We start from the raw sequence: 24,963 nt of genomic DNA on the forward strand, positions 1-24,963 counted from the left end.
CCGCCTCAGCCAACCCCGACTCGCGTCCTCACCCAGACCCCGCCCCTTCCGCCAGCAGGGTGCTCCGATCCCGCCCCCCGCGCAGTGCTCTCTGGGAGCTGTAGTTTATCGTGCGCACGGCTGGCAGCGCCGCCCCCCGGCAGCCCGCGCGCGGTGGACTGCAGCTCCCGGCATGCAGCGGGGCTGCCGCACACTGGCACGGCCCACCATGGCGGCGGCGCTCGGCGGACTGCGGGGTAACGGCGGGCGGGTGGAGGGGGCGGCCCCGGGGCGAGGGGACCGGGAGCGTCCCGCCACCACCCTCACCGCACGGTCCCGCGGCCTCCGACACCTCCCCCCCCGCTCCTCGGGACACCCCAGGCCCGGCCCGCAGGGCCCCGCCCGGCTGAGGAGAGGTCGTAGAGCCACGCCCCTTTGCCTTGGCCACGCCCCGGCGGGCTCAGGCCACGCCCCCAAGCCCCCGCCGGGGCAGGGGCAAGGGCAGGGGTACGGGCAGGGGTACGGGCAGAGGCTTCAGGCAGCTCGGGCCCCTCCCTAACACCTCTCTCCCCGCAGGGCTGCTGGCGGCAGCGGGTCTCGCCAGGCCCCGGGGGCGGCCGGCCCGGCCGGGCACACGGTTCCTCGGGCAGAGCTGCCGCCGGGCGGCGGGGCCACGGGCGGGCCCGGAGGCGGGCAGCGGGGGTCTCCCCGAGGGGGTGGAGTACATCCCCACGCGCAAGAAGGGCAAGAACCCGATGAAGCCGGTGGGGGTGGCCTGGTGAGTGGCTCGGGCGGCGGGAGAGGCTCGGCACCGGGGGGGCTCTGCTGCTCTGCGGGGCCCGGGGTGGGACGGGGTGGCCTGGGGGGCTGCAGCACTCAGCAGGGGGGTGTCTGTCCCACCCGAGGGTGGCACAGGGCCCTTGTTTCCCCTCCAGCTCTCTCCATCTCCTGCCCACCGGCTGTCCTGCAGGGCCATCGGATTGCCCTCTGGCATCATCCTCTTCCTCCTGGCCAAGCGGGAAGTGGACAAAAACCGTCTGGAGCAGCTCAAAATCCGCCGAAAGATGATGGAAGCCAACCAGGGCGAGTACAAGACGGAGCGATATGAGAGGGTGTTCAAGGGGGCATAGCTGGGCTTCCCCCTGCCTGGCACCATGGCACTTTGAAGGGATTGGCTGAGGGGACGTGGGACATGCAGCACTGGCACCAGACCCCTGTCATGGGGCTGGATAGGGACAAATAAACCTCATCCCTGGTGAGTGGAACAGCTTGGTGCCATGGCGGTCGTTCCCTCAGTGCTCAGCCCCAGGCTCTGCCTGCCCCTGCAGCGGGGGGGAGGCCCAGCTGCTCTGCAGTCAAGGAATCTGCTCACAGGGGTGGAGGAGTACAGGCAGGGGAGGGAGGCCAGGCCTAGAGCAGCTCGACCTTGGTTTTTCCGCCCCAAAGCCCGCTGAAGCTGCCGACAGGTTTTTTGTGGGAGTCACCACACCAGTAAGACTAGGACCGTCTGGAAAATTAAAGTGTTTTATTTAGCAAGTGCAACTTTGCCCACGTCTGTGGCTGCAGGGCCTCTGCGACATGAGCTCTGCCACGAGTCCTGCCACGGGGGTCCCAGCTGCCCCCTGCCCACACCAGGCACTGCCACAGCTCAGGGAGGGGGCACGGCTGGAGCCGCGTTTAAGGCACCAAGTGAATGACACCAACCAGCCTCTGCCAAAAAAATCCCAACACGATCTCAGCGACTGCTGCCAGCTCCCCGCACCCAGGCAGGACCGTGGCACTCCGCTGCCAGCCCGGCACCGCTGGCACAGCCTCAGCAAGCGGTGCCGAGGTCGAGCACTGCCTAAACACTGGCAGCCGGTCCCCCCCACTGCCCTTAGAGGCTTGTTGGGGGTGATCAAGGGAAGCCCTTTCCTTAGCAGCCTACGGGTAGGGATGCCAAAGCATTAGGAGTCGTGGTACGTGGCCATATCCTGTACAGAGGCCAGAAGAGGGGGTGAGGGCCAGTGAGAAGGGGAGAGGAGGGTTCCCGGGGCTAATCCCGGCCCACGATCTGCAGGATGAAGGTGAAGATATAGACGATGTCGGTGTAGATGGTGAGGGCACCGTAGATATACTCCTCAGGGCTCAGTGTGTTCTTCCTGTTCCCCAGCACAAGTTGGGTGTCATACGCGAGGAACTGAGGGGGCAGAGGGTGTCAGGCAGGAATGGAGTGGGGGTTCCCCCCTCCTCAGACCCTCTGCCTGACACCCTCTGCCCACCCCAGCCATCAACTCACCAGGGTGAAGGCGATGGCGCCGATGGCTGCGTACAGCATGTGGAGCCAGGGGACCTGTGCGGGGAAAGGGACACGGGCAGGGTGAGCCAGGGTGTTGCAGGCAGCGGGCAAGGCAGGGCAGGTCCTGCCCGCACCTGGCTCCTGAGGAGATGCTGCTGATGCTGATGCCAGCTGACGCACCCTCTCCCTGCGGGCAAGCTGCCTCTGCCGTGGCTGGTACCACACCCTGCTTTCCCAGCAACGGGGACCACCCAAACCCCCCTGCTCGTGCCAGCCCTGGAGACACCCGTGGCACCTCACAGCCCCTCTATCTCCCCCACTCACGTATTTGAAGGAGAGGACTATGGCGGTGACAATCCCGGTCACCATGACCACGATGCCCAGCACACAGAAGAGCCCCGGACATGACGTAAAATCAACCTGCCAGGGGGAACAAACACATGTCACAGGAGAGCCTGGGGTGTCCCCACCACCCGGTTCCCCACACCTGACCCCCCCTGCCCCCCCAGGGCACGGCAGGGCACATCCCCCTCCTTGCCTTGGTCTGGAAGCAGAAGATGGTGACAATGATGGCCACGATGGCAGTGATGAGCATGGCAATCAGGACGGCGTTAGTCCGGTACATGCTGTGGACCAAGGGGGGACACCAGAGTCACCCCACGTTTTGGGGTGCCAGGGGGGTGTTGGTGACCCCCCCCCCCCAGCCCCAATCCTGCACAGGGACCCCACTGTCCCTGAGCCCAAGGGACCAGTGTCCCCAAGCTCCTGGCAGCCTCTCATTTGAGCTGGCTGCACGGTGGGGGACAGGAGGGACCCCAGCTCCTGTCACTGCGGGGTTCCCGGGGCGTACCTGGCAATCGTCCCTGTCATCAGCCCCATGGCCAGCGTCTGTGGGAGAGAAGGGCGGGCTCAGTGGGACGAGCGGCACGGGGGCAGCAGTTCCCCGCTATCCCCTCCCTGCCCCCACGTCCCCCTATCCCTCCCAGCCTGCCTGGGGAGTTGGGGTGTCATGGGGGCACCACCAAACCCCCCCCTGCCAGCCCCAGCCCACTCACAAAGATGCTCAGCAGGATGATGTTCCAGGGAAAGCGTCTCCTAGGGATGAAACGGGAAGAGAGGTGAGCTGGTGACAGCAGCCATGTCATGTCCCCTTAGTCCCCAACCCCCAGGGGCAGCCTCAGGCAGGGCCCCTGCTCCTGATGACCTGGAGACACCCCCACCCCCGGGGACCCAGCCACCAGCGACTCACCGGGGACCCTGGCAGCAGGCCAGCACCAAGTAGGTCACCAGGAACACAGCGCTGCAGAGAGAGACAGCAGGTGTCAGCCCTGCAACCCCCCACCATGACCCCCCGGGCTGGGAGGCTGCGACTGTGGGGTGCCCAGCTGCCAGAGAGCACCTGGGGGGGTGCAAGCTGGCAGACCCCCTACTCACTACGAGGCGTAGTAGATGGCGACGTTCCTCTGGACGAAGGAGCGGACAGGGGAGCTGCAGGACAGGAGGGACGAGCGTGAGGGAGGGGGAACAGCAACTAGTGTCCCTGCAGGAACCCCCAGGGGACACAGGGCCAGGCTGCCCCCCGCCTTCTTCAAGGCAAGGCTAAGGAGGGACCTTCCACTTACACAAAGGTGAACACAGAGATGATCCCCACCGTCACCAGCAGCTGCAGAGAGATGATGGCATAGACCTACGAGAGACATGAGGAGGGGTATCAGCACCTGGTCCCCCACCCCAACATGTCCCCCCCGACCCTGACAGGTGGCCCTGTCCCCCCAGGGCTTGCCTTGCGGATGAAGGTGTGCCGGACTTTCCTGTCGTCCCAGTCAACTGATTGGAAGGGGGAGCCATCCCCGATGCCATCGTCACCTGCAGTGGGGGACACCCCTCAGCACCAGGGTGGGCTGCACAGCCCCCCATAGCACCCTTGTTTCCAGTGTCCCCCCCAAAAAAAGCCCAAGGTGCCCCCACTTACCAAACCGAATAGGCATGGTGGGCATGGCCATCCCCGGCTGGGGGTACCCTCCTGCTGCTGGGTACCCCCCTGGCTGTGCGTATCCCCCTGGCTGTGCGTATCCCCCTGGCTGCGCGTATCCCCCCGCTGCAGGGTATCCCCCAGGCTGTGGGTACCCCCCAGCGTAGTGGGGGGGCTGGGGGTACCCCCCCGGGGGTGGAGGGTAGAGGGGATTCTTGTCATCGTAGGGTGGGGGTGCGTTGGGCTGTGCCATGCCGGCTCCCTGCGTCTCCTGCAGCTACCTGGAGGGGACAGAAGATGGGGGGTGTTAGCGCAGGTCCCCCTCCCCAGGCAGGACGTGTCCCCGACGAGCAGAGCCGCAGGTGCGGGGACACAGGGGACAGTGGAGCCACAAAACCTCCTCCTCCCACTTTAATAGCAGCTTCTAATTAATAAGGACGAGCTGGCCTCAATGCCTGAGGGTCAACGAGAGGCGAGGAACGTCCCCACTGTCCCTTGGCCAGGGCCACCTGCATTCCTGTGCCCTGAGTCCCCGGGACCTGCGTCAGTGGCCAACCACAGGCAGGGCACAGCCACGCACTGACTCAAGCCACAGCAGGGACGTGGCCTCTGGAGCCCACCCTGCCATTGCCGGGGGGGCGGGCAGGGAGCACACACATAAACCCCCCCTCTGCACCCTGGCTGGTCTCCAGCTCCTGGTGGCACCACCCTGGGGACAAACGGCATCACCCTGCCCACTGCCTGGGATGGAAACACAGGGCCTGATCCTGATCACATCCTCACTGCCCCCCCCCCCCCCCGCCCCCCCAATTTTGGGGGTGCCCCCCACCTGGCAGCCCAGTGGGTCACGTAGGGGCTCCAGAACTCCTGAGTTCCCCCCAGGGATTTATAGGGATAAGTGCCACTCGTGTCACCTCAGAGGGAGGCAGATGTGTCCCCAGGGAGGAGAGCCAGGATCCCCCCCGGGGCTGAGCTCCCCTCCCTGGCCACGCCAGGCCCCCTCACAGAGCCCCCGGCAGTCGCAAGCAGCCAGCCTGGGCCCAGGGCCAGCTGTTGGACTTGGCCCCAGGAGGAGGAGAAGGAGAAGGAGGAGGAGGTGGAGGAGGAAGGCAGGATCTCCAAGGCCAGGAAAACAATGGCGCTGCCAGGAGCCAGTGCCAGGCCTTTACCCGCCTGCCACCCCCCCGGTGCTGGCACCGGGTGACTCCCACCCCGAGCCGCAGGCAGGTGCCAAGACCCCCCACGTTCCCCCTGCCTGCAGCTGTGACGTGACCCCGGAACCGTCCCTGGGAAGGGACCAGGATCTCACCCCAACTGGGACGGGGCTGGGAGGGGACCAGCAGCTTCCTTCAACATGACGCCAGTGCTTCCAGGAGCCGGGCTGGGCGGGCAGGGGTGCCGCGGGGGGCACACCCAGGCCAGCCAGGCCGGGCCAGGGCAAGCAGCTCAATGTCCGTCCTTCCATCCCTCCCACCATTCGTCTGTCCCAGCCGCGGCAGAACTGCCACGGCCACGCCACCCTTCGCCATCGATGACGGTGGTGCTAAAAATAACCAGTGTGGTGATGACCACCTGGCTGGGAAGTTTCACTTTCACTGCTCTTCTCTTTCCCAAAAAACACCCGGTGCCCCCTAGCACTGCCTTGTCTGCGGGGCCAGGGAAGGGCCCAAAATAGGAGCCTGACCCCAGGAAAACAAACCCCTGGAACTGGCACCAACTTAGGGGGGACCAGAGTCCCCAGAAGGGAACCTACCATCTGGGGAAAGCAGGGTGAATCTGGCCGGCACATGGTCATCGGGGGGTCCCACCCTGTGCCCATGGCAAGAGTCCACCGGCTGCCCCAGCCCCTCCTGTCCCCACCCCAGCGGGGTAGCCTCAAGAACAGGGAAGGAACCAGCCTGACAGGTCCCTGCGCCGCACCCCGGGAGGCAGGCAGCATCCTGCACCCTCCCCAGGCCGCAACACAGCGGGGCTCTGAAACCAGAAGTCACCAGTCACAGGGCCACCCAGGACAGCTTGGTGGCCCCGGCATGACGTGACTTCCCCAGGAACAGGGCACTGTGACTCAGCACAGATAAGGCGCACATGGTGGGGACCTGGGGCGCGGGTGGCTGTCACCCCCAGCACTGCCCCAAGGGTGGCACTGGGCAATGTCCCAGTTGGCTGCTCCAGTGTTCCTGCCGAGTTCAGGCCTCTGCCACCAGTTCCACAGGGACCCTGGGGTGCCAAGGGCCACCCTGGGGGGAGGACCAGGGTTTGGGGTGAGGGCCAGGACTCCCAGCTTTCCCCATGGCTCCCCATGATGAGGCTGCCTGGGAAAGCATGTGACTTCCCAGAGGAGCCTGGAAGCTCCCACCAGTATGGCAGGGCTTGGTATGGCACGGCATGGACTGGTACAGCACGGCACAGCCTGGTACAGCATGGCACGGCTCGGTACGGCACGGCCTGGTACAGCACAACCCAACACAACACAACACAACTGGGCCTGGCTCAGCCCAGCCCAGCCCGCTCAGCAGGGCTCATGCCAGGGGGGTCAGCGCAGCCCACCCAGGCGGGGTTCCCCCGCTGCCCTCCCAGTGCCAGTCACACAAGACACGAGTTTGCAAGACCTCAGCACTGCTGCCACCTCTCTGCTCCCCCCCTCGAGCCCCCTCCCCGTGGGCAGGGACGTGTGACTGAGGTGCCCTCCTGTGCCCAATCCCAGGCATCCCCACGCACCCCCCACGGTGCCACCCCACACCCTTCTGGGCACAGACCCCTGCCCTCACTTCCTGAGACACCCCACGGGGCCCGTGGGGACACCCTCCACAGCACAGCGCACCGCGACCCCACGCCGCGCCCCAATTACCCCCCCACGCGATCCTGTAGGGTCCAGAAAACGGCACCAGCCCTACAGCGGGGTCCCACCCGTGGGCGTCCTGTCCCCCCACGGGACCCCATTCTGTCCCCACTACCTACGCCGCGCCCGCCCTCGACCTGAAGTGCCCGCCCCCCCCGCTCCAGGGATGGGGGTGCGGGGGGGTCGTCACGCGTCCTCGCGGTTCAGGGACCGGCCTCCCACCCTCCGGGACGCTCGGTCCAGCGCTGGGACCCCCCCCCGCCGGCTGTGGCACCAGAGGGGGCCGGGACAGGGGGGTTGGGGTGGGGGGCGAGGGCGGGGGGATCGGGGCGGGTGGATAGTCGGGGGAACGGGGACGACCGCCAGTCTGGGGGGGGGGCGGGTGGGTGTCTCCGCGCCCCACCCGCGTCAGCGGCCCTAGGCGGGAACCGGGAGCGGCGGGGGGGTGCGGAGCGGGGCCGGGCCGCCCTACCTGCTGCGCGCTGCTCCGCCGGGCTGTGGCCGCGACCAGCCGGGACGGGGCGGCCGGGGCGGGGGAAGGCACCGCCCGCCCCCCCCCCCCTCGCCTGCCCGCCCGCTGCGCCGCCCCGCGGCGGCTCCGCGCCGCTGCGCCCCGGGGGGGGGCGGGTGATCCGCGGGGGGGCTGCGCTCCCCCTCCTGTTGCTCCCCGGAACGGACCCCCCCCCCGACCCCTCTCCCGCCGAGCGGGGCCCCAGCCGCCCCCCGCCCCTCCGGGCCCCCTCTCTTGCAGACTCTGACGTCACTTAGGGACCCCCCTTCTCCACGCAGTGATGTCAGCTGCGAGGACACCCTTTGCGGCGATGGGGGGGGAATCCCCTCCTCTCCGCCGGTGACGCGATCGGGGGGGGGGGAGTGTGTGTCCGTCCCCCCCGCCCCCGCCGCCCGGTCCCCGCGGCAGTGACGCGCCGTGGCCAGCAGGGGGCGCGGCGGGGCGGGGCCGTGGCGTGACGCGACGGCGGGGCGGGGCGGGGCCGTGGCGGCGGCATGGCCGCGGGGCGCGGGGGGCGGCGCCCGGGGCATGGCGGGGCCGCGCTGCGGGCGGCGGCGGCGGCCGGTGCCCGCGGGCTGTGGGCCGCCTGCCTGCCCCTCCGCCGCCTCGCCCGCCGCGCTGCCGCCGCCCTTATGGCCCTCGCCGGCCCGTTGCTGTTCCGCGTGGGGTGAGTGTCCGCCGCTCCGGTACCCCCCGCCGGGAGGGAGCCACCGCCGCCCGCCTTTGTTCTGCCTCCGGGAGGAAGGGCCCGTCCTCCCCGCCTTGTGCGGAGCCCCCACGGGGGAGGACCGCGGCCAGTTCGGGGTGCTCCGGCCCCGCTGGCACGGGGAGGCCGGGCTGGGGCTGGGGCTGGGGCTGGGGCTGGGGGGGGGGGTCCAGCTCTGCGCGGGTGCTCAGCCCGCCCGGGCCGGGGGCGGCGGGGGCAGGCGGTGTCAGTCCGGCTACCGGGGGGGCTTCGCGGGGTAGGGAATCAGCCACCGGCTCCCCCAGCACGGGGACGGTCACCCCTGGGTCTGACACACACCCCCCCCCGCCACCCCCCGGGGCTCCTTCCCTCGGGTCTAATCATTAACCCAGCCCGGGGCCCCGGCCGTGGCCCTGCTGCCCGGTGCTCACAGGAGCCCCCGCTCCCCGGCTTCGGGCTCCCACCCCCCCACAGATGCGGGGACCCCCGGAGGTCCCTCCCCGGTGTACCTGCCGGTCCCAGCGCAGAGGATGACCCCGTCCGGGGGGACGCCCTTGGCCCGGGGATGGGCTTTGCAGCTCGGGGCTTTGCGCGTCCTCCATGGCACCGGTCCCCGTCGCCAGCCCTGAAACGCTGGTGTATAAATGTCCCCCCCGCCTCGAGCACCCCAGTCTACGTCTGTTGCACCCCCGCGTGGCAAACGCCGTGGGGTCGTTTCTCGCTTCCCTCTTCCTCGACCAGTTCTGCTCCCACTTCCCGCTTCCCTGGGGCCGTGGCACACAGGACAGGCCCCCGGAGCAGGGTCAGCCCGGGGCATGGCCCCCCCCGGGGCTGCGGTGGGGGGGAACACCCGGCAGCCAGAGTGCTGCTGCAGGTAAAGCCCTGAGGGCTCCAGCCCTTCCCGGTGAGCAGAGCCCTCCTGGACAGGCTCATGGACAGATGGATATCCCCAAAGTGATGCCTTCCCCCCCCCCCCCCCCCCCCCCCCCCCCCAGTCCGTGCTGCCTGGAGCATCTGTGGGGACTTGCCTGGGGAACCGATTCTGCCCTCGCTGCAGATCTGCAGTGGGGAGGCACCTCCCGCCCCCATGCGTGGGAAAGTGACCCTGTATGTGTCCCCCACGGGTGGTCCCAGCCCTGGCAGCAGCCCCCTCCCCAAGTGGGCTCCTTGGGGGGGCTGGTGGTTAACACCGGGGGGTGTCTGCCCTCCCCAGGTACAACCTCTACGCCCGCACGCGGCTGGGCTACCTCTTCTACCAGCGGCAGGTGAAGAAGGCCCGGGAGCGGTACCCGCACGGCCACTCCGCGCCCCAGCCCTGCCGCTTCCCCGGTGAGTCCTGGCGAGTCGTGTCCCCCCCTCCTTATGGCCTTGTCACATCCCCCACACTGGCACTTTGGGGTGGGGAGGGGTTGCCATCGCCAAATTGCCCGAAGCATGTTGAACTGAGAGTTTGATTTAAGCGGTGGGGAGTTTGGCTTGGCCCCCACCCTTTCCTGGGCCGGGGGCTCATGCCCTGATGTCTGTCTGTGCCCCTCCAGGAGTAAAAATCCTGCCCATTCCCGTGCTCTCCAACAACTACAGCTACCTGGTCATTGACACTGGCTCCGGTCGGGCAGCCGTCGTTGACCCCTCTGACCCCCTGGCCGTGCAGGTAAGAGCCCACATCCCCCCAACCCAGTGTTCAGGTGTCCCTGGGTGAGGGGGGGGTATGTCTCTGGCTTTTTGGGGGGAGCAAATCTGCCCCTGATCTGCAGCCCTTAGTGCCTGGAGCAAGGTTGGAGGGCAGCAGGGCTCATCCAGCACCTGGGGAGGGGGTGTTAGGGGGAAACTGGTACTTGGGGTCTGTGTCTCCCCAAATCTCTCTGTCTCCATCCCCCCCATTCCAGGCTGCCATTGAAGAAGAGGGGGTGATGCTGGAGGCCATATTCTGCACCCACAAACACTGGTAAGGGCAAGAGGGGGCCGTCGGGGGCTCAGTGGCTGCCATGGAGGGTGTCTGAGCTGAGGTGACCCCCAGCCTTACCCCATGTGGGGTGGGGATATGGGAGGGGACACACATTTAGGGGCGCTGACCTCCCTGTCTGCAGGGACCACAGCGGGGGGAACGCGGCGCTTCACCAGCGGCACAGCTCCTGCAAGGTGTACGGCAGCGCCCTCGATGCCATCCCAGAACTCACCAAGTAAGTCCTGCACCCTACATCCCACCCAGCACCCCTGTAAATTTGGGGGGGGACACACACTTCACCCCCAATCACCACTGTCTGCTCCACCCACCCACCAGTTCTTCCCCCAAGTACCACGTTGCCCATATCATGGGCAGAGACCCAGCATGTTCATGACACTAGTGCACTGGGGAAGGGTTGCGTGGGAGGTGGGTGTTTTAAGGTGCTGGGAGTGGCAGCACCCTGATGGTGCACCCCTATGCCTGGCGCAGCTCGCTTGAGGACAGGGAGAAGGTGAGCGTGGGCTGCCTGACCTTCGAGGCGCTCGCCACGCCTGGCCACACCGTGGGCCATATGGTGTACGTGCTGGACGGGGGGCCCTTCGGCGGCCCCCCCTGCCTCTTCTCCGGGGACCTCCTCTTCCTCGCTGGCCTGTGGTGAGTGCGCCCAGCCCTGACCTGGGTGGCTGGGGAGGGTGTCCCACGCTGGGAAGGGCTTGGGGGGACCCCCCAATCCCCCTCAATGACAGGCGATTGCACGCGGGTCCAGGCAGGCTGTTCGAGGGCTCCCCTGAGACCATGCTCGCCTCCCTGGACGTGGCCGTGGGCTTGGGTGAGGACACACTGCTGTGGCCAGGTGAGTGTCCTCAACAGCGGGACAGAGCTGCTGACGTCCCCCCTATTCCCTGCTGGGGAGCCGGACAGAGGTGATGCTAAGGGGTACGGGGTCCACAGGCCATGAGTACGCGCTGGAGTGCCTGACCTTCGCCAGCCTCCTGGAGCTGGACCAACCCGCGCTGGAGCAGAAGCTGCGGTGGGTGACACAGCAGCGCCAGGAGAAGAGGAGCACGGTGAGGCCAGGGGGTCCCCTGGCTGCAGCTCCCCTGCGCCCCCCCCCCCACCCCCCAGCCCCTTGAGGGGTTCCCCATCCCTCGGTGGGGATGCTGCCCCCTGACACCCTCTTGCATGCCGGGTGTCAGAGGGAAGGGGGTGCTGGGGGTTCCAGCTCCCTGCCAGGGGGCTGCCTCCGGCAGGGGGGGCTGATCGGCTGCCCCCACAGTGCCCCTCCACGCTGGGGAGGAGCAGAGCTATAACCCCTTCCTGCGGACCCACCAGCCGGAGCTGCAGGCAGCGCTGGGGATGCGGCGAGACGGGGGGAGCACCCCGACGCCTTCCGTGCCCGTGTCCTGAAGGAGGTGCGGAGGCGCAAGGACCTCTACAAAGCCACCTAGACCCCCACCCCTTCCCGGACCGCCCCCCCCCTCCTCTTTCCACGGGGCTGGGTGCTGCTCGGGCACTGGGGGCCCAAGACTGTGGTTTGTTTTGCTGTGAATCTCCCTCCTGGGGTGTTGTAGGGTGGGGGGGTTGTAAGAGGGGACCCCCCCCATGTGGGGCACCCCATAAGTGATCCTGCCTTTGCTCCCTAGACATGGGTGTCACCAGCTGTCATGTAGAAACACCTCAATCCCCTTCTGGGGTCTGTAGCCCCCCACCCCACTGCTGGGGCTGTAGGGACAGCACCAAGGGCTTTCCTACCCCCTCCTCCCCCATTTTCTGGAGACCCCAATTCCCCCCTCCAGCACTCAGGAGCCCCCCCTTTTCCTGGCAGCCCCCAGTGCTGTGCAACTCCTTTGGGGGGAGGGCTGAGATGGAGCCAGCAAGGGGGCGTGGGGGGGCCAGTACTATCTCCAGGCAAGGGGCTCTTCTCCAACACCCCACACTTGGTGCCGGAGCCCCCCCTGCACATGCACACACTGGGATGGGGACCATGGGGGCACTCTGGAGGGGTGTGGGGGGGTGATGCTGTACTGGGGACTGGAGCCCCCACCCGAATGTCCCGAATTAAAAGACTAGATCGGATTTGTTACCTGTTTGGCCTTTTTCATCTGCGGCCGGTGGGGCCCCCCCAGCGAACCCCGTTGGAGGTCGCTGCACCTTTAAGAGGTGGGGCCAGCCGTTGCTACGGAGACCGCTGAGGCGTTGGGGGGGGGGCACCTGGTCCGGACAGGGCAGGTCTGGGGGCTGGGGGGCACCCCGGGGGCTGGGGCGAGGGGTGGGGGGGCTGCTGAGGGGCGGGGGGGTTGTTGGGGGTCCGTGGGAAGGATGGGGGGGACTGCAGAGACCGGGAGTGGGGTGTCACTGTGTGCGTCTGGCATGTGGTTCCGTTCCCCCCCCCCCGGGTTACACAGGTGGGCACCGCGGGTGTACCGCGCTTTGGGGCAGACGTGCTGCCCCTCACCTGGGGGGTCCGGCAGCAGGAGCCCCCAGGCGAGTCATGGAGCCCCCGCCGAGTGCCGGCAGGAGACGCCAGCCCTCACCGAGGCAGCCGCCGAGTTCCTGAGACTCATCGGTGGGTGCCCCCCCCCCCCGTCCCCCGGTATCCTCCTTGTTCCCCTCCCCTCCGGGGGGTCCTTGGTGCAGGAGTGGGGGGCGGGGCAGGGCGGGGGGGCTTGAGCCGGGTATAAATGTGAGGGGCTCAGCCCAGCCTGCGCGGGGGGTGCGCTGGGGGGGTGAGGTGCCCCGGGCAGGGCTGACTGTCCCTCGGGCAGGGCCGGAGGAGCTGGAGCGCTGCCTGTTCGCCGAGACGCTGGAGGTGGTGGCAGCGGGGGACAGCCAAGGGACCAGGCGCGGGGCCAGTGGTGGCTGGCAGCCCGGTGGGCACCCTACGAGCGGGCGGGCGAGCCGGTGCGGAGCTGCCTCCTGGTGCAGGCCGGCTCCCGCAGCAGGCAGGCCGGCGCACCCGGCTCCAGAACCCTCAAAGGTGGGTCGGGGGCGGCTTGGGGGGGGGGGGGGTGGGTCCCTCCTCCTCCCCAGGGCTGGGGTGGGGGGCACTGCTGCAGTGCCAGCGGGGGGGCTGATCGTGGCTCTGCTCTGCCAGCTTACGTGACCCCGCAGCTGGAGACCTGGAGCAGGAGAGCAGGAGCGCCTGGAGGTGACTGGTGTGGCGGTGCATGTCCCCTTTCCCGTGTCCTGCACCCCTGCCCTGGGGTGTGCCCTGCAGCCATGCCCTCCTGGGGACAGCCTGGTGTCCCCTCCCCAGCTGGGACACCAGCCCTGTCCCACCAGCCTGGTTCCTATCCCCTACTCTGGGGGTGGCTGGAGTGGGGAGTTTCCCACAATGCATCTGACATGGTACCCTGATTGAAAGGGGTGCTGGGGTGTGCCCCCCACTCAGAGAGGGAGTGCCCTGGCTCTGCCCCCCACCCTGTGCTCCCACCCCTCCCACAGCTCCAGGCACAGCCCGTAGAGAGGAGGAATACACATCGTGAGCCACCAGCACAGGATGACTGTCACCAAGAGCCTCCGGGAGGGAGAGGTGAGGGAGGGGGGTGTGTGTCTCTCTGTCCCCCAGATGGGGCACATCCTGGGAGGGGGGGGCATGGCTGGCCTGTCCACCCAGGGGTGCCCCCAGGCTCTGGGAGGTGCTGTCCCGGGGATGGCGGGGCTGTGGCTGTCCCATGAGGTGGCCGGGTCTCTCTGCAGGCAGAGCCGAATTGCTGGAGCTTCTCCTACGGCCAGGCTGAGCTGCGGGGGCTGCTGCCCGAGGGTGCCCAGCCTCCTGCTGCTGCGGGTGCTGCGTGCCGGCGGGCAGTGCCCCCCAACCTCGTCTTCCCGGCCATTGACACCGAGGGCCACCTCTGCACCTCCAGCTACGTGAGCCACCGGCCAGGGCGGCCCGTGGGATGGGGGGTCTGGCTCAGGTTGGGGGTGGCAGGGTGGGATGCAGGAGGTGGGAGTGAGCAGAGTGTGGTTGACAGCATGAGGGGGGACATGGGGATGGCACCCGGGGGCAGGAATGACTCCGGGACAGGGGTGACCCCTGATCGTGCCCTCCCAGCGTGCCCTGGGCGTCCAGCAGCAGGCGGTCGGCTCGCAGAGGCAGAGGTGTTTTGTGATCGAGCGAGCCATGCACACTGTCACGGGCGTCTCCACCATCTGGCACAGCAGCTTCCTCCCCAGCGGGTACGGGGGGGGTCCAGCCGGGGGCACCCCCAGCCCTGCCAGCCTGGTGGGGTCCCAGGAGAGGGGGTCACCAGCTCTTACCCCCGCAGGCATTTGGCCCGGCTGGTGCAGGTCGGCTGCCCAATGCTCGTGCTTCTGCAGGATGAGTCTGTCCTCCGTGAGACAGGTACTGAGGGGGGGGAGGCTTGTGCCCCCCAGCACGGGCAGCCCCTGCCCACTGCCTGGCAGCTGAGTGGGGAACGCCCTGCCCTGCCTTTCTGCTGCCAGGTGGAGCCAAGCCACGGCCCCCCTTCCCCAAACAGCCCCTGGACTGGGAGGAGGACCTCCAGCTCCGCTCCTGGTTCCTGGACAGGAAGGTGAGATGGGGGGACATGGGGCTGTGCCACTCCCCAGCAGGATCTCCCCTGGGGTGTCCAGGGGGCACAGTGGGGGGGCAGGCTGGTCAGCATCCTCCCCCACACCTCCTCAAGTGTGGGAAAGGACCCAGGTATCCTGCCCCCCCACCCTGGCACAGCACCCCAGGGGGGAACATTGGTGCCCACGCCTCCCCTCCAACGCAGGAGGAGCTGCAAGCGTCCCACGCTGCCTACGTCCAGCAGCACCCCGAGCTCTGGGTGCTACTGTCTGACTTCCTCCAGGCCCTGCTCCTCCAGCAGCCCCATGACCCCATCTCCTTTGCTGCCCAATTCTTCGCCCGCCAGCAGCCCCCCAGCACCCCCTTTGCCTCCACCGGGGCTGCCAGCCCTGTCCCCAACCCCGTGCTCCACCACCCTCCAGCTAACGGGGAATAAAGCTGCCAGCACTGCTTGTCCAGGCTCGTTTGCTTTGAGGAAATTGAGGCACGGAGAGGGCAGAGGGGGCTGCGTTGCATGCTAATGCCCCCCCATGCCAGTCTGGGGGGACTCTGTCCCCCTCCCAGCTGTTCTAGCCCTTGCCTGGGGTGGGGGGTGCCTGGGGCATACCCCGGAGCAGGGCCAGGCTCGCATCCCTGTGCCCCACATGACCCTGGGGGCAGACCCCGATGCCCACCTCTCTGTGGGGCACAGCCCGGCTGGCAGAGGCGTGCCGCAGAGAGAAGGGGGGCACTACCCAGGCACCCATGGGTGCATCTGGGGTGCCCCCCTTCTACCTTCACAGCTACGAGGGCCCTCAGAATGGGGTGCCCTGCTTTTGCGGGCACAGTCTGACCTGTAACAGCACTGAGCACCCCATCTTTGGGGTGAAGGTCACCCCACCCAGGAGCACTGTGACGCAGAGCCTGCCTGGCTGGGTGCTCCCCCCAGCAGCTGAGGGTGCATTTTGACCTGCTCATGCGCTTGTGCAATGCACGCCTGCTTCCTCCTCGCTCCCGCTCCTCTGGCCTTTCCCCTACTCCCGTGGGGCCAACCCTCCCTCCCCATACTGCGGGACACTGTCCCCTGTCCCCCCAACCACCCAAAGAGCAGGACCCCTGGCTTGTGACGGAGGGTGACACACAGGCACGATCCCACACCCCTGGGCAGGCTGGCCTGGGTGCCTTGTGTTTGCATGTACGTGTGCATGGCAAGGGGAAATGAGGCTCTGGGTCCCCCCCTCCTGGCACAGGGTGGGGGAACTGAGACTGCACATTCATAGCACCCAACCCCCCTGCCCCCCCCACCCTAGGCGGGGCCCCTTTCCCATCCCAGGTCAGCGAGTGGGGAAGGAACACTTCCTTCTCCTCCTCTCCTCCTCAAGGGGGGGCAACTGGCGGGTCCTTTAAAAGCTGGGTGGCGGGCACTGCACCCAGGGTCGAGATCAAGGCTCCCTATCAGCATGTCCAGATCAGGTCCAGCCATGGCATCACCGGAGCCAGGTGAGCCCCCATGGGTCCCCCCCCACACCTCCTTTCCTCCCCCAATCCCCTTCCCTTCACACTGAGACCCCTGACTCTTCTCCCCCCACCCCTGCTGGCACCATCCATCCCCCCCAGCCTGTCCTGGCTTCCCCACCTCCCCCATCCTCTGTTCCCCTGAACCCATGCTCCCAGGACGTGGGTGTGCTGGGGGGGGGAGTGGGACCAGTACCAGCCTCTTGTCCCCATCCCGTGCCCACGCAGCAGCAGGACCCAGAGCAGAGTCCCCTCCTGTCCCTCCTGCCCAGAAATGCACTTGGCTCAGACTGGTGAAGATTGGGCTCAGACCAGGGGTTTTTAGGGACACCTAAGCTGGAGATGGTATCCGACCCCTTTGGGCAGCCTGGCAGCCCCCATACAGCCACCCTCACAGCCCCCATGGAAAAATGGGGCTTCTCCCTTATGGGGCTCACTGGTCAGGGCCAGGTGAGACTGTGGGGAAGCCGGTACCGGGGCTGCCAGCCCACCAGTGTCCTTGTCCCCCCAGCAGGCTGCCACCTCCCCTCCTCCTCTTCTTCACCCCCCCAGGCCTCACCGGGTCACTGAACCGGGGCCAAGCCCAGACTTACGGCACCAGTGGGAGCCCCGTGCCCCCGCAGCGCCCTGGCACCCAGGATCAGACCTACTTGGACGAACTCATCAGCATCCCCAAGGGTGATGGGGTAGGTGCGGCCAGGCTGGCACCTCCATCTGAGGGAGGGCAGAGACGGGCAGGGGGCCAGGAGCCTGAGGTGGGGAGGCAAAGGGCCACTGCAGCGGGGAAGGGGAGAAAGACACGCCTGGGACGTGCCCTGGGCAGCTCAGCATCCCCAGACCCGTCTCAGGCAAATCACAGCCCCGGGCGAGCATTTCCACACCTACAGGCTTCCAGCTGGGGAAACTGAGGCACAGGGTGAGGTGCTACCCAGCCGCAGGGATCACCCCACTGCTCACACACCTCCTGGGCTCCTCGTCCTGGGCCACCTGAGCCCAGCCCAGTCGGAGTTCCTCAGGCTGCCTGTGTCCCACCGGCTCCCCCATCCCCAGCTGGCCCTAGGGGGCAGAAGGCAGAAGGAGAAGAAATGGGGGTTCCTCTGCCAGGAGGGGTGGTGAAAGCGGGGCTCAGCAGCGGGATCCCATGGGGTGCAACCAACAGTGCCTGACAGCCCCAGGACCCCCCTGTCCAATCTGTCCCCAGGTGGGATACGGGGTCTTGCTGCTTCTAGCAGAGACAGGCTGGGAGGCAGCAGTTCCCTCCCCAAAGCAGGTGGGAGAAATGTCCTCTCTGTACGAAATGCACCCATGAGGGCAGCACAGGGCTTCCCAGCACCGGGCTAAAGGGGACCGGGAGTGCAACTGGGAGACACTGGTTTTGAATTGGAGCTCCTCGCTCTGACTGCCTGCCTCGTCCCAGCCCGGTTTCAGCTTTAGGAAACTCTGGGCTTTCACCGGTCCCGGCTTCCTCATGAGCATCGCCTACCTGGACCCGGGAAACGTGGAGTCGGACCTGCAGTGCGGGGCAGTGGCAGGGTTCAAGGTGAGCCCTGGGCCTCCCCCCCGGCCCCAGGGTCAGGAAGCAGCCGGGGGTTTCGTAACCCCTCCTGCACCAACGGCCGCCCAGCCCCATGGCTAACTGGCTTCCCCAGCCCAGGGAGCGGGAAGAGCACAGGGGGGGCCCTTGGCACTGGGGGAGGGCACCCGGGGATCTGAGAGGGCCACCCCTCTGCCTGGGCTGGGCACCACCTCCAGCCCCTCGGGGCTGTTTGATAACCTTGCTGGGAGCCCCAGGCAGCTGGATCCTGCCTGGTGCTCAGCCCACCCTTCTACCCGCCCCCCGCAGCTGCTGTGGGTGCTGCTGTGGGCCACGATCCTGGGGCTGCTGTGCCAGCGCCTGGCCATCCGGCTGGGCGTGGTGACAGGGAAGGACCTGGGTGAGATTTGCTACCTCTATTACCCCAAGGTGAGCAGCCACGGGGAGCCCCCCAGGGGTCACAGCCTGGGGGGACCCCGTGCTTGGGCTGGTGATGGTCCTGGCAGGGACTGGGGGGGCTGAAGAGGAACAGAAAGATGCTGCGAGAGCCCCACCTCTCCCAGGGGGTCCCCAAAGCCCTTCCAGCCCCAGTGCCCCCCACCTAGCACCCACAACCCCCTTCAGTATGGGGGCCCAGAGAGAGGAGGGGGGGGAGCAGCTACCTCAGTGTCCTGGTCTGATCTGGGGACACATGAGCGCGTCCCCCAGGGGGGTGAGCCAGGGCGTCGGGGCAGCGACGCGCAGCTGAGACGCGGGGCAAGCCTGGATGCGTTGGTGCAGAGACCTGACGGGGCTCAGGGGGGTCACACAGCAAAGGAGAGGCGGGGAGATAGGGGTCCCATCTAGGCAGCAGAATCCTGATGGTGAGGAATGAGCAATGAGATGTTGGCTGAATGACAGGTCCCCAAAAGGAGGGCTGGACGCGTCCCTCTGCCCCAGAACCCCCCAGGAGCACCATATGCAGACAGCTGGGTCCTGTCCTCAGCTCCCACTGGGGCAGGGGTGGGGAGGGGTGACAGGCTGGGATTTAGGATCTATCTTGCACCCTGAGATTGTGTCGTGGGAGAGGCTGGGGAGGGTGGGGGGTGTCTCCCGGGGTCCCCATGCTGCTCTGGGTGGCCTGCTGCAGTCTGGGGACAGGGGTCTCCACCCTGGAGGCTGTGCCAGCTCGCCTGGGGCCAAGCCCTGCTGCGGGCTCAGGCACCTCACAGTGCCCCGGCCCCTCCAGGTGCCCCGCGTGCTGCTCTGGCTCATGATCGAGATCGCCATCATCGGCTCCGACATGCAGGAGGTGATCGGGACAGCCATCGCCTTCAGCCTGCTCTCAGCCGGCCGGTGAGCTGCCCCATGGGGAACCCCCCCAGGCTCCCCCATGTCCCTGTTCCACCGAGGGGCACACGTCTAACGCCCCCCCTTGCCATCCTGCAGCATCCCCCTCTGGGGTGGGGTCCTTATCACCATTGTGGACACCCTCTTCTTCCTCTTTCTTGACAAGTATGGTGAGTGCTGGGGTGTGGGAAACAGGGGGACACTCACCAGGGCAGCCCTGGTGCCGATGTGGCACCAGTGTTCCCCGTTCCGTCCCACTCCATCTCTTGACTCCTCTAGGACTCCGCAAACTGGAGGCTTTCTTTGGCTTCCTCATCACCATCATGGCCCTGACCTTCGGCTATGAGGTGAAGTGGGGACCTGGGGACACCCCTTTCCCTGCAGGGCACTGTCAGGGGACCCCTGTGGGGCATCCCCACTGTCACCGGGCTGCGGCAGAGGGGGGTCCAGCTCACAGTGCCCCTTCCCACTGGTACCCAGTACGTGGTGGTGAGGCCACAGCAGGTGGAGGTGCTGAAGGGCATTTTCCTGCCCTACTGCCCGGGCTGCGGGCGAGAGGAGCTGCTCCAGGCCGTGGGCATCGTTGGTGCCATCATTATGCCCCATAACATCTTCCTCCACTCCTCCTTGGTTAAGGTGAGACCAAGGCACTGCCACGGGCACTGCCACCCCAGGGTGTCTTGGTAGGGACCAGCTGGTCCTGGCTGTGGGACAGGGGTGCTTGCCTGATCCTGTGGCACCCATGTCACCTGCCGTGCCCAGACACGAGCGATTGACCGGTCCAAGAAGGAGGCGGTGCAGGAGGCCAACATGTATTTCCTGACCGAGTCCTGCCTGGCCCTCTTCATCTCCTTCCTCATCAACCTCTTCGTCATGTCTGTCTTTGGTGAGGCTTTCTACCACCAGCGAAACGAGGACGTGGTGAGTGTCACCTCGCACCCACGGGGAGGTGACGGCTGTGCCCGGCTGTGGAGACGGGCAGGGCGAGCATCCCTTGGAGAGCGGGTGTCCTCATTCCCTGAGACATGATGTGTGTGGGGGGGTCCACCCGTGTCTGTGGGGGCTACTGAGTGGCCAGCATGCTCGTGCTCGCCGTGCCTTGCAGCACAACAAGTGTGTCAACAGCAGCGTCAGCCACTATGCCGGCATCTTCCCCATCAACAACGAAACGGTCTCTGTGGACATCTACCAGGGGGTAAGTGGCCCCAGGCTGTGCTCAGCAGGCATCCGTACCCATTTGGGGGACATAGTGCTCCCCCCATTGACCCCTGGGGCTGGGGACTGCCATGACCCCACTGGAATGCTGGCAGCTGATGGGGTGCCTGGGGTGGGGGACACTTTGCAATCCCCATGGTTTGAGTGTCCCCAAACAGGGTGTCATCCTGGGCTGCTATTTTGGGGTGGTGGCACTGTACATCTGGGCCATCGGGATCCTGGCAGCAGGACAGAGCTCCACGATGACCGGGACCTACGCAGGGCAGTTTGTCATGGAGGTGAGGGACTGGGATGCTGCCCCTCGCCCCCATGGGGACAACCTGGGAGGAGAGGAATCATGGGTGGGCCCTGGGTGGGGAAGAGCTATGGGGAGCACCCACCTCCCCAGGGTTATTTGGCAGAGTTAATGGCCCCCATTCCTGCAGGAATCTGGGCATGGGCCATTGCCCACCCAGCAGGTGGCAGCTGGCTGGCACCAGGGTCCCTAGTCCCCAGGAGGTGGGATGGGGACAGTGCCCACACACTGCTGCTGCATGGCCACCTCCTCCTCCTATGATACCCTTACCAGAGGCACCCTGTGGGTGCCCCACGCAGTATGTCCCTAATTAGATCGTTTGCTTAATGAGCTGGAGCTGACATCTAGCGGGGCCCAGCAGCCTTGCAAGGGCCTGCTCAGCACCCTGGCACGGGAGACGGCAGGGGGGGCAATGCCCTGCCGTGTTCCTCTGAGCCCAGGTTTGGGGAGGCTGCCCTGGCATGATGCCCCAGGCACTGTGAGGGGAGAGGGCACAGGTTCTGCCGTGTCCCCAGGGCTTCCTGCAGCTCCGCTGGTCCCGCTTCGCCCGAGTGCTCTTCACCCGCTCCTTTGCCATCCTGCCCACCGTCTTCGTGGCCGCCTTCAAGGATGTCAGCCACCTCACAGGCATGAATGACCTGCTCAACGTCCTGCAGAGCATCCTGGTAAGGGGCGGGGGGGCAGCACCTGCTCCCCAGCACTCCAGCCTGGTGGTCCTGTCCCCTTCACCCCCCTCTCCTTCCAGCTGCCCTTTGCCGTCCTGCCCGTCCTCACCTTCACCAGCCTGCGCCCGCTCATGCAGGACTTCACCAACGGCCTGTGAGTGCCAGGGTGGGGGGAGGCACAGAGGGGGGCAGAGTGGGGCACCCCAGCTGCAGGCACTCTCCCTTTGGCCCATACTGCCCCCCCAAACCATGCCGTGGGGGCAGTGGGTGTACGGGCATTGGGGGGGGCATGCTCATTCCCACCTGCCCGGGGCAGCCAGAGCGGGACAGACCCCGTCACTGCCCTCTCCATCCTCATCCCAAAGCCACGTCCAGGCCCCTTGGGCATCCCTGGGTCCTCAGCATCCTCCTGGCACTGGAGGGTGGCCAAAGCCCGTGCCCAGAGCCCCATCGTGGGGGCGTAGTATGGCCATGGGGTGCAGACATGTCCCGGTCGGGGTCTTGCTCACGTACAAACCCAGCCCACCCAGACCGCTGGCACACGGGGCACACGGGGTGGGGGCTCTGCCCTGGTGCTGATGACCATTCTCCTGCCCGCAGCCCGGGGAAGGTGCTGATGACCCTCATCACGGGGCTGGTCTGTGCCATCAACATCTACTTCGTGGTGGACTTTCTGCCCACGCTGCAGAGCCTGGGGTACTACATCCCCCTGGGCCTGCTGCTGGCTGCCTACGTGGCCTTCGTCGCCTACCTGGTAGGGCTGGCACTGCGGGAAGGGGCAGCTGGGTGGGCGTCAGTGTCCCCCGTGGGTCCCCACCGACCTGCCCTCTTTGCCCCCACAGATCTGGACATGCAGCATTGTGCACGGAGCCCGGTTTCTGGACCGGGGCCACCACAGCCGGTTCAGCTTCGGCGTCTCTCTCGACCCGCCGGCACTTGCAGGGACACGGTGACAGACCCTGTCCCGCCTTACTGTCCCCCTCTCCCTGCCCCGCACGGCCCGCCCCGCCCCAGGCACCGATTTGATGCCACGCCGAGCCCGAAGATGATGTTCTGGCCAGAGATGCACCCAGCAAGGAAGGGGTTAACAGCCGGGCAGACCTCCCCCCAAGTTTTTAGAGCCCCCCCCACAATTCAGAGGTCCAGGCTGGATGCGGGGAGGCGGGGGGGGGGTGTGGGGGGGAGGCGGGGAGCAGCAGGAGGTGCTTCCAGCCCTCGACACCGACGCTTCAGTGAATGAGCTGCCCCGGAGACCTCCCCTCCTCATTAGTGCCCGGGACCGCTAATCACCTCCCGGGACCGCTAATCACCGCCCGGGACCGCTAATCACCGCCCGGGACCGCTAACCATCCCTCACCGCCCGCCGCCCGGGGCCAGCCCTAGGGGAGCCGTGGCTACCAGCCCCCGGCCCGGCCCGGCCGGAGCCCCCGGGGAGGGCTCCTGAACTCGGGGCGAGGGAGGGGGGGCGCGGCTGATAAATGGCGTGTTTGTAACTTGGCCTCAGCCTCGCTGCTGCTGCGCGCCCCCGGGGCGGGGAGGGGACCCCCACGGCCCCCCCATACCCCGGGCCGAACCCTTCGCCTCAAGCTGAGGCGGCTCGGCTTGGGGGGGCGGGGGGGGGGGGGGGGGGGGGGAGTTTCATACACCCGTGCGTGGCTGTGGGAGCGCGGGAGGGGAGGCTCAGCCCCAGCTCTTTGCATTCCCTGGGGTGGGGGGGAAGCGGGGAAGCGGGGAGGCGGGGGGGGGGGGCCCACCGTGCCCTCCCCGCCCCGGATGCCCCGTTTCCCGCCTGCCGGCACCGCCGGATGCGGATGCGGGGCCGCTCGGGCCCTCCCCGGGGGCGGCCGTCACCCGCCCCCCCGGCCCCGCACCCCCCCGGTGGGGGGTCCCGCCGCGCTTCGCCCCCCGCCGCGGCCCGCACTTGCGAGACGCTCCCTGGCTGTTTCAAGGCTCCCCCCTCTCCCCCAGCACCCCCCCACCCCCCAAAATCCCCCTTCCCAAACCAGCCCGCCCGGGAGCTGGAGAGGGGCGATTCTGGGGACCCGCCGCCCCCCCACCCCCTCTCCATCCCCGTGCCCCCCCCACTCCGGGAGGGAGACCCCCCCCCCCCCCGCTCCCGGGGGCCGCGCTTGTTTATGTGAAGAATTTCCCCTTCCTTAAAAGGGCGATGCTTGCCGGGCTGGGGCGGTGCCTCCCCCCCGCCTCCGCGTTGGCCCGGCCTCGGGCTGCTTGAAGGAGGAGCCAAAGTGGTGGGGCCCACCGACAGGCGGGGTGTCCCCTGTTTCCCCCCCCCCCCCGTAAGGGGCGCAGCCGGCCCCAGTCACCGGCTGCCACCGGCCCTGGGGAGGAGGAGCAGGGACCACCCTCCCACCACGGTGCTTCCGAGAGGCACCCACAGCCGGGGGTGCCCCTGCCCGGGGCTGCAGGACTGGGGGGCCTCGGGGTCGTCCCCAGCGGGCGCGGGGCTGGGCGGGGCTGGGCTCTGCGGGGTGCAGGGACTGGCCCCATGGTTCGTCCGAGGGGCAGCACGTCCCAGGGCTGTGCCAGCCCGCATGACCCTTCTCTGGCTGGCACCCCCAGCCCAGGGCACCCCCATTCCAGGGGCACCCCCAGCCTGGGGGCGCCCGCTTGGGCCTAGCTCTTAGCAGGAGGTGTCCAGGCCCCGGCCGTGGGGCAGCACTTGGGGGGGCAGAGCTCCCAGAGCCATGGTTAGCTGGGGGAACAGGGGACAGTGTCAGGGACCCCAGCCGAGGACAGTGGGGTGGCACGGAGGGGTCCCCCGGGGCCCAGCTGGCAGGACCCTGGTGCCTTTCCAGCCTATGTCTGCACCCCACAGCCCACACATCCAGCGGGGCTCTGCCTGCTCCTGGCCTGTCCCGGGGGTGCAGGATGAGGCCCCTGTCCCCACAAGCCCCATGTGTCCCCAACTTGTCCCCCAGCCCCCGGACAGGGACGATGTCCCCTGAGCTCCCCAGCTGCCCGACCTGAGCAGGCAGCAAAGCTGGAAATGATGCTTCAACTGCCGCTGCAGGCGTCTGGCCCAGAGACTTTCCTAATTACATTAATTAGAGGACAAGCAGGGCCTGGCTGGGCTGGGGCTGCCGCCTGCGCATGGCTCATCAGGGACGGAAGAGGAGGATTCGGCCAGAGAGACAGGGGTCCCGGAGGGGACAGTGTGTGGCTCCGCTGATGTCCCCGCGGTGAGCAGCATCCCCGGGCAGCCGAGTCCAGCCCGCCGGGGACGAGGCAGGCGTCCTGCCCCGCTCCACCTGGGCTAGAGGAGCAGCACAGGTCAGCCCAAAATAGAGAGCGGAGGAAGCACAGCCTCTTCCTTCCTCTTCCTCCTGCCGGGCCAGGGGAGCCAGCTGCCTCCCAGCCCAGCGCTGCACAGGGAAACCGAGGCACGGGCATGGCCACCGCCAGAGCAGGCGGAGGAAGGGCAGGACGCCGTGTCCCGGGTCCCAGCCCAGCCCGGTCCCTGCCACGGCTCCCCCGGGGACTCGGGGTGCCGGGATGCCCGGTGCGGAGCCGGGAGCAAGGGAGCCGCAGGCAGGAGCCGGCTTTTGCTCTGCCACCGTTCCCACAGGCTGTTTGGTTCCCGTCGGCCCCGCAGCATCCTGATTCCCCAGCGGGGGGCACCTCTGGTGCCGCGGACCCCATTGCCCAAAGGGCAGAGCGGTGGCCACCG

General features: G+C 67.6%; 3 protein-coding genes across 3 annotated transcripts; 2 read left to right on the forward strand and 1 right to left on the reverse strand.

Annotated features, from left to right (window-relative positions):
- The first annotated feature begins 170 nt into the window (after nucleotides 1-170).
- Nucleotides 171-12,283, forward strand: PNKD (PNKD metallo-beta-lactamase domain containing). Its single transcript, XM_074828854.1, is given in 12 exon segments — nucleotides 171-236; nucleotides 556-757; nucleotides 9,478-9,593; nucleotides 9,803-9,915; nucleotides 10,151-10,209; nucleotides 10,352-10,444; nucleotides 10,699-10,860; nucleotides 10,956-11,062; nucleotides 11,161-11,276; nucleotides 11,486-11,495; nucleotides 11,498-11,572; nucleotides 11,575-12,283. Coding segments are annotated over 12 exon segments (1,200 nt in total). The 5' UTR covers nucleotides 171-172; the 3' UTR covers nucleotides 11,658-12,283.
- Nucleotides 1,486-7,666, reverse strand: TMBIM1 (transmembrane BAX inhibitor motif containing 1). The gene is made up of 12 exons (XM_074828853.1): nucleotides 7,541-7,666; nucleotides 4,230-4,510; nucleotides 4,041-4,123; nucleotides 3,880-3,944; nucleotides 3,692-3,745; nucleotides 3,507-3,557; nucleotides 3,313-3,352; nucleotides 3,108-3,145; nucleotides 2,796-2,883; nucleotides 2,582-2,677; nucleotides 2,258-2,311; nucleotides 1,486-2,158 (listed from the first exon to the last, which is right to left on the reverse strand). Exons 2-12 carry the CDS (start codon nucleotides 4,480-4,482, stop codon nucleotides 2,015-2,017), a joined length of 966 nt encoding a protein of 321 aa, XP_074684954.1. The 5' UTR covers nucleotides 4,483-4,510; nucleotides 7,541-7,666; the 3' UTR covers nucleotides 1,486-2,014.
- On the forward strand, nucleotides 12,258-22,366 carry LOC141925517 (natural resistance-associated macrophage protein 1-like). Its single transcript, XM_074829963.1, is given in 27 exon segments — nucleotides 12,258-12,343; nucleotides 12,615-12,775; nucleotides 12,975-13,033; nucleotides 13,036-13,186; nucleotides 13,304-13,337; nucleotides 13,339-13,357; nucleotides 13,654-13,683; nucleotides 13,685-13,741; nucleotides 13,909-14,079; nucleotides 14,264-14,388; nucleotides 14,478-14,554; nucleotides 14,656-14,744; nucleotides 16,105-16,222; nucleotides 16,790-16,923; nucleotides 17,655-17,777; nucleotides 18,081-18,200; nucleotides 19,000-19,106; nucleotides 19,200-19,270; nucleotides 19,380-19,447; nucleotides 19,581-19,736; nucleotides 19,863-20,021; nucleotides 20,206-20,295; nucleotides 20,474-20,593; nucleotides 21,126-21,275; nucleotides 21,356-21,429; nucleotides 21,876-22,029; nucleotides 22,118-22,366. Coding segments are annotated over 27 exon segments (2,814 nt in total). The 3' UTR covers nucleotides 22,229-22,366.
- Nucleotides 22,367-24,963: the final 2,597 nt, after the last annotated feature.

The sequence above is a fragment of the Strix aluco genome, chromosome 6 (assembly GCF_031877795.1).
Source record: "Strix aluco isolate bStrAlu1 chromosome 6, bStrAlu1.hap1, whole genome shotgun sequence".
Taxonomy (NCBI): Eukaryota; Metazoa; Chordata; class Aves; order Strigiformes; family Strigidae; genus Strix; species Strix aluco.

Excerpts from the sequence above, each read along its gene's own strand:
- TMBIM1 (XM_074828853.1), bottom strand. The coding sequence starts at position 4,482 with ATGGCACAGCCCAACGCACCCCCACCCTACGATGACAAGAATCCCCTC. Across the intron at positions 3,746-3,879 it reads ATCTCTGTGTTCACCTTTGT|CTCCCCTGTCCGCTCCTTCG; the intron begins GTAAGTGGAAGG and ends CCTGTCCTGCAG. Across the intron at positions 3,353-3,506 it reads GCCTGCTGCCAGGGTCCCCG|GAGACGCTTTCCCTGGAACA; the intron begins GTGAGTCGCTGG and ends TTTCATCCCTAG.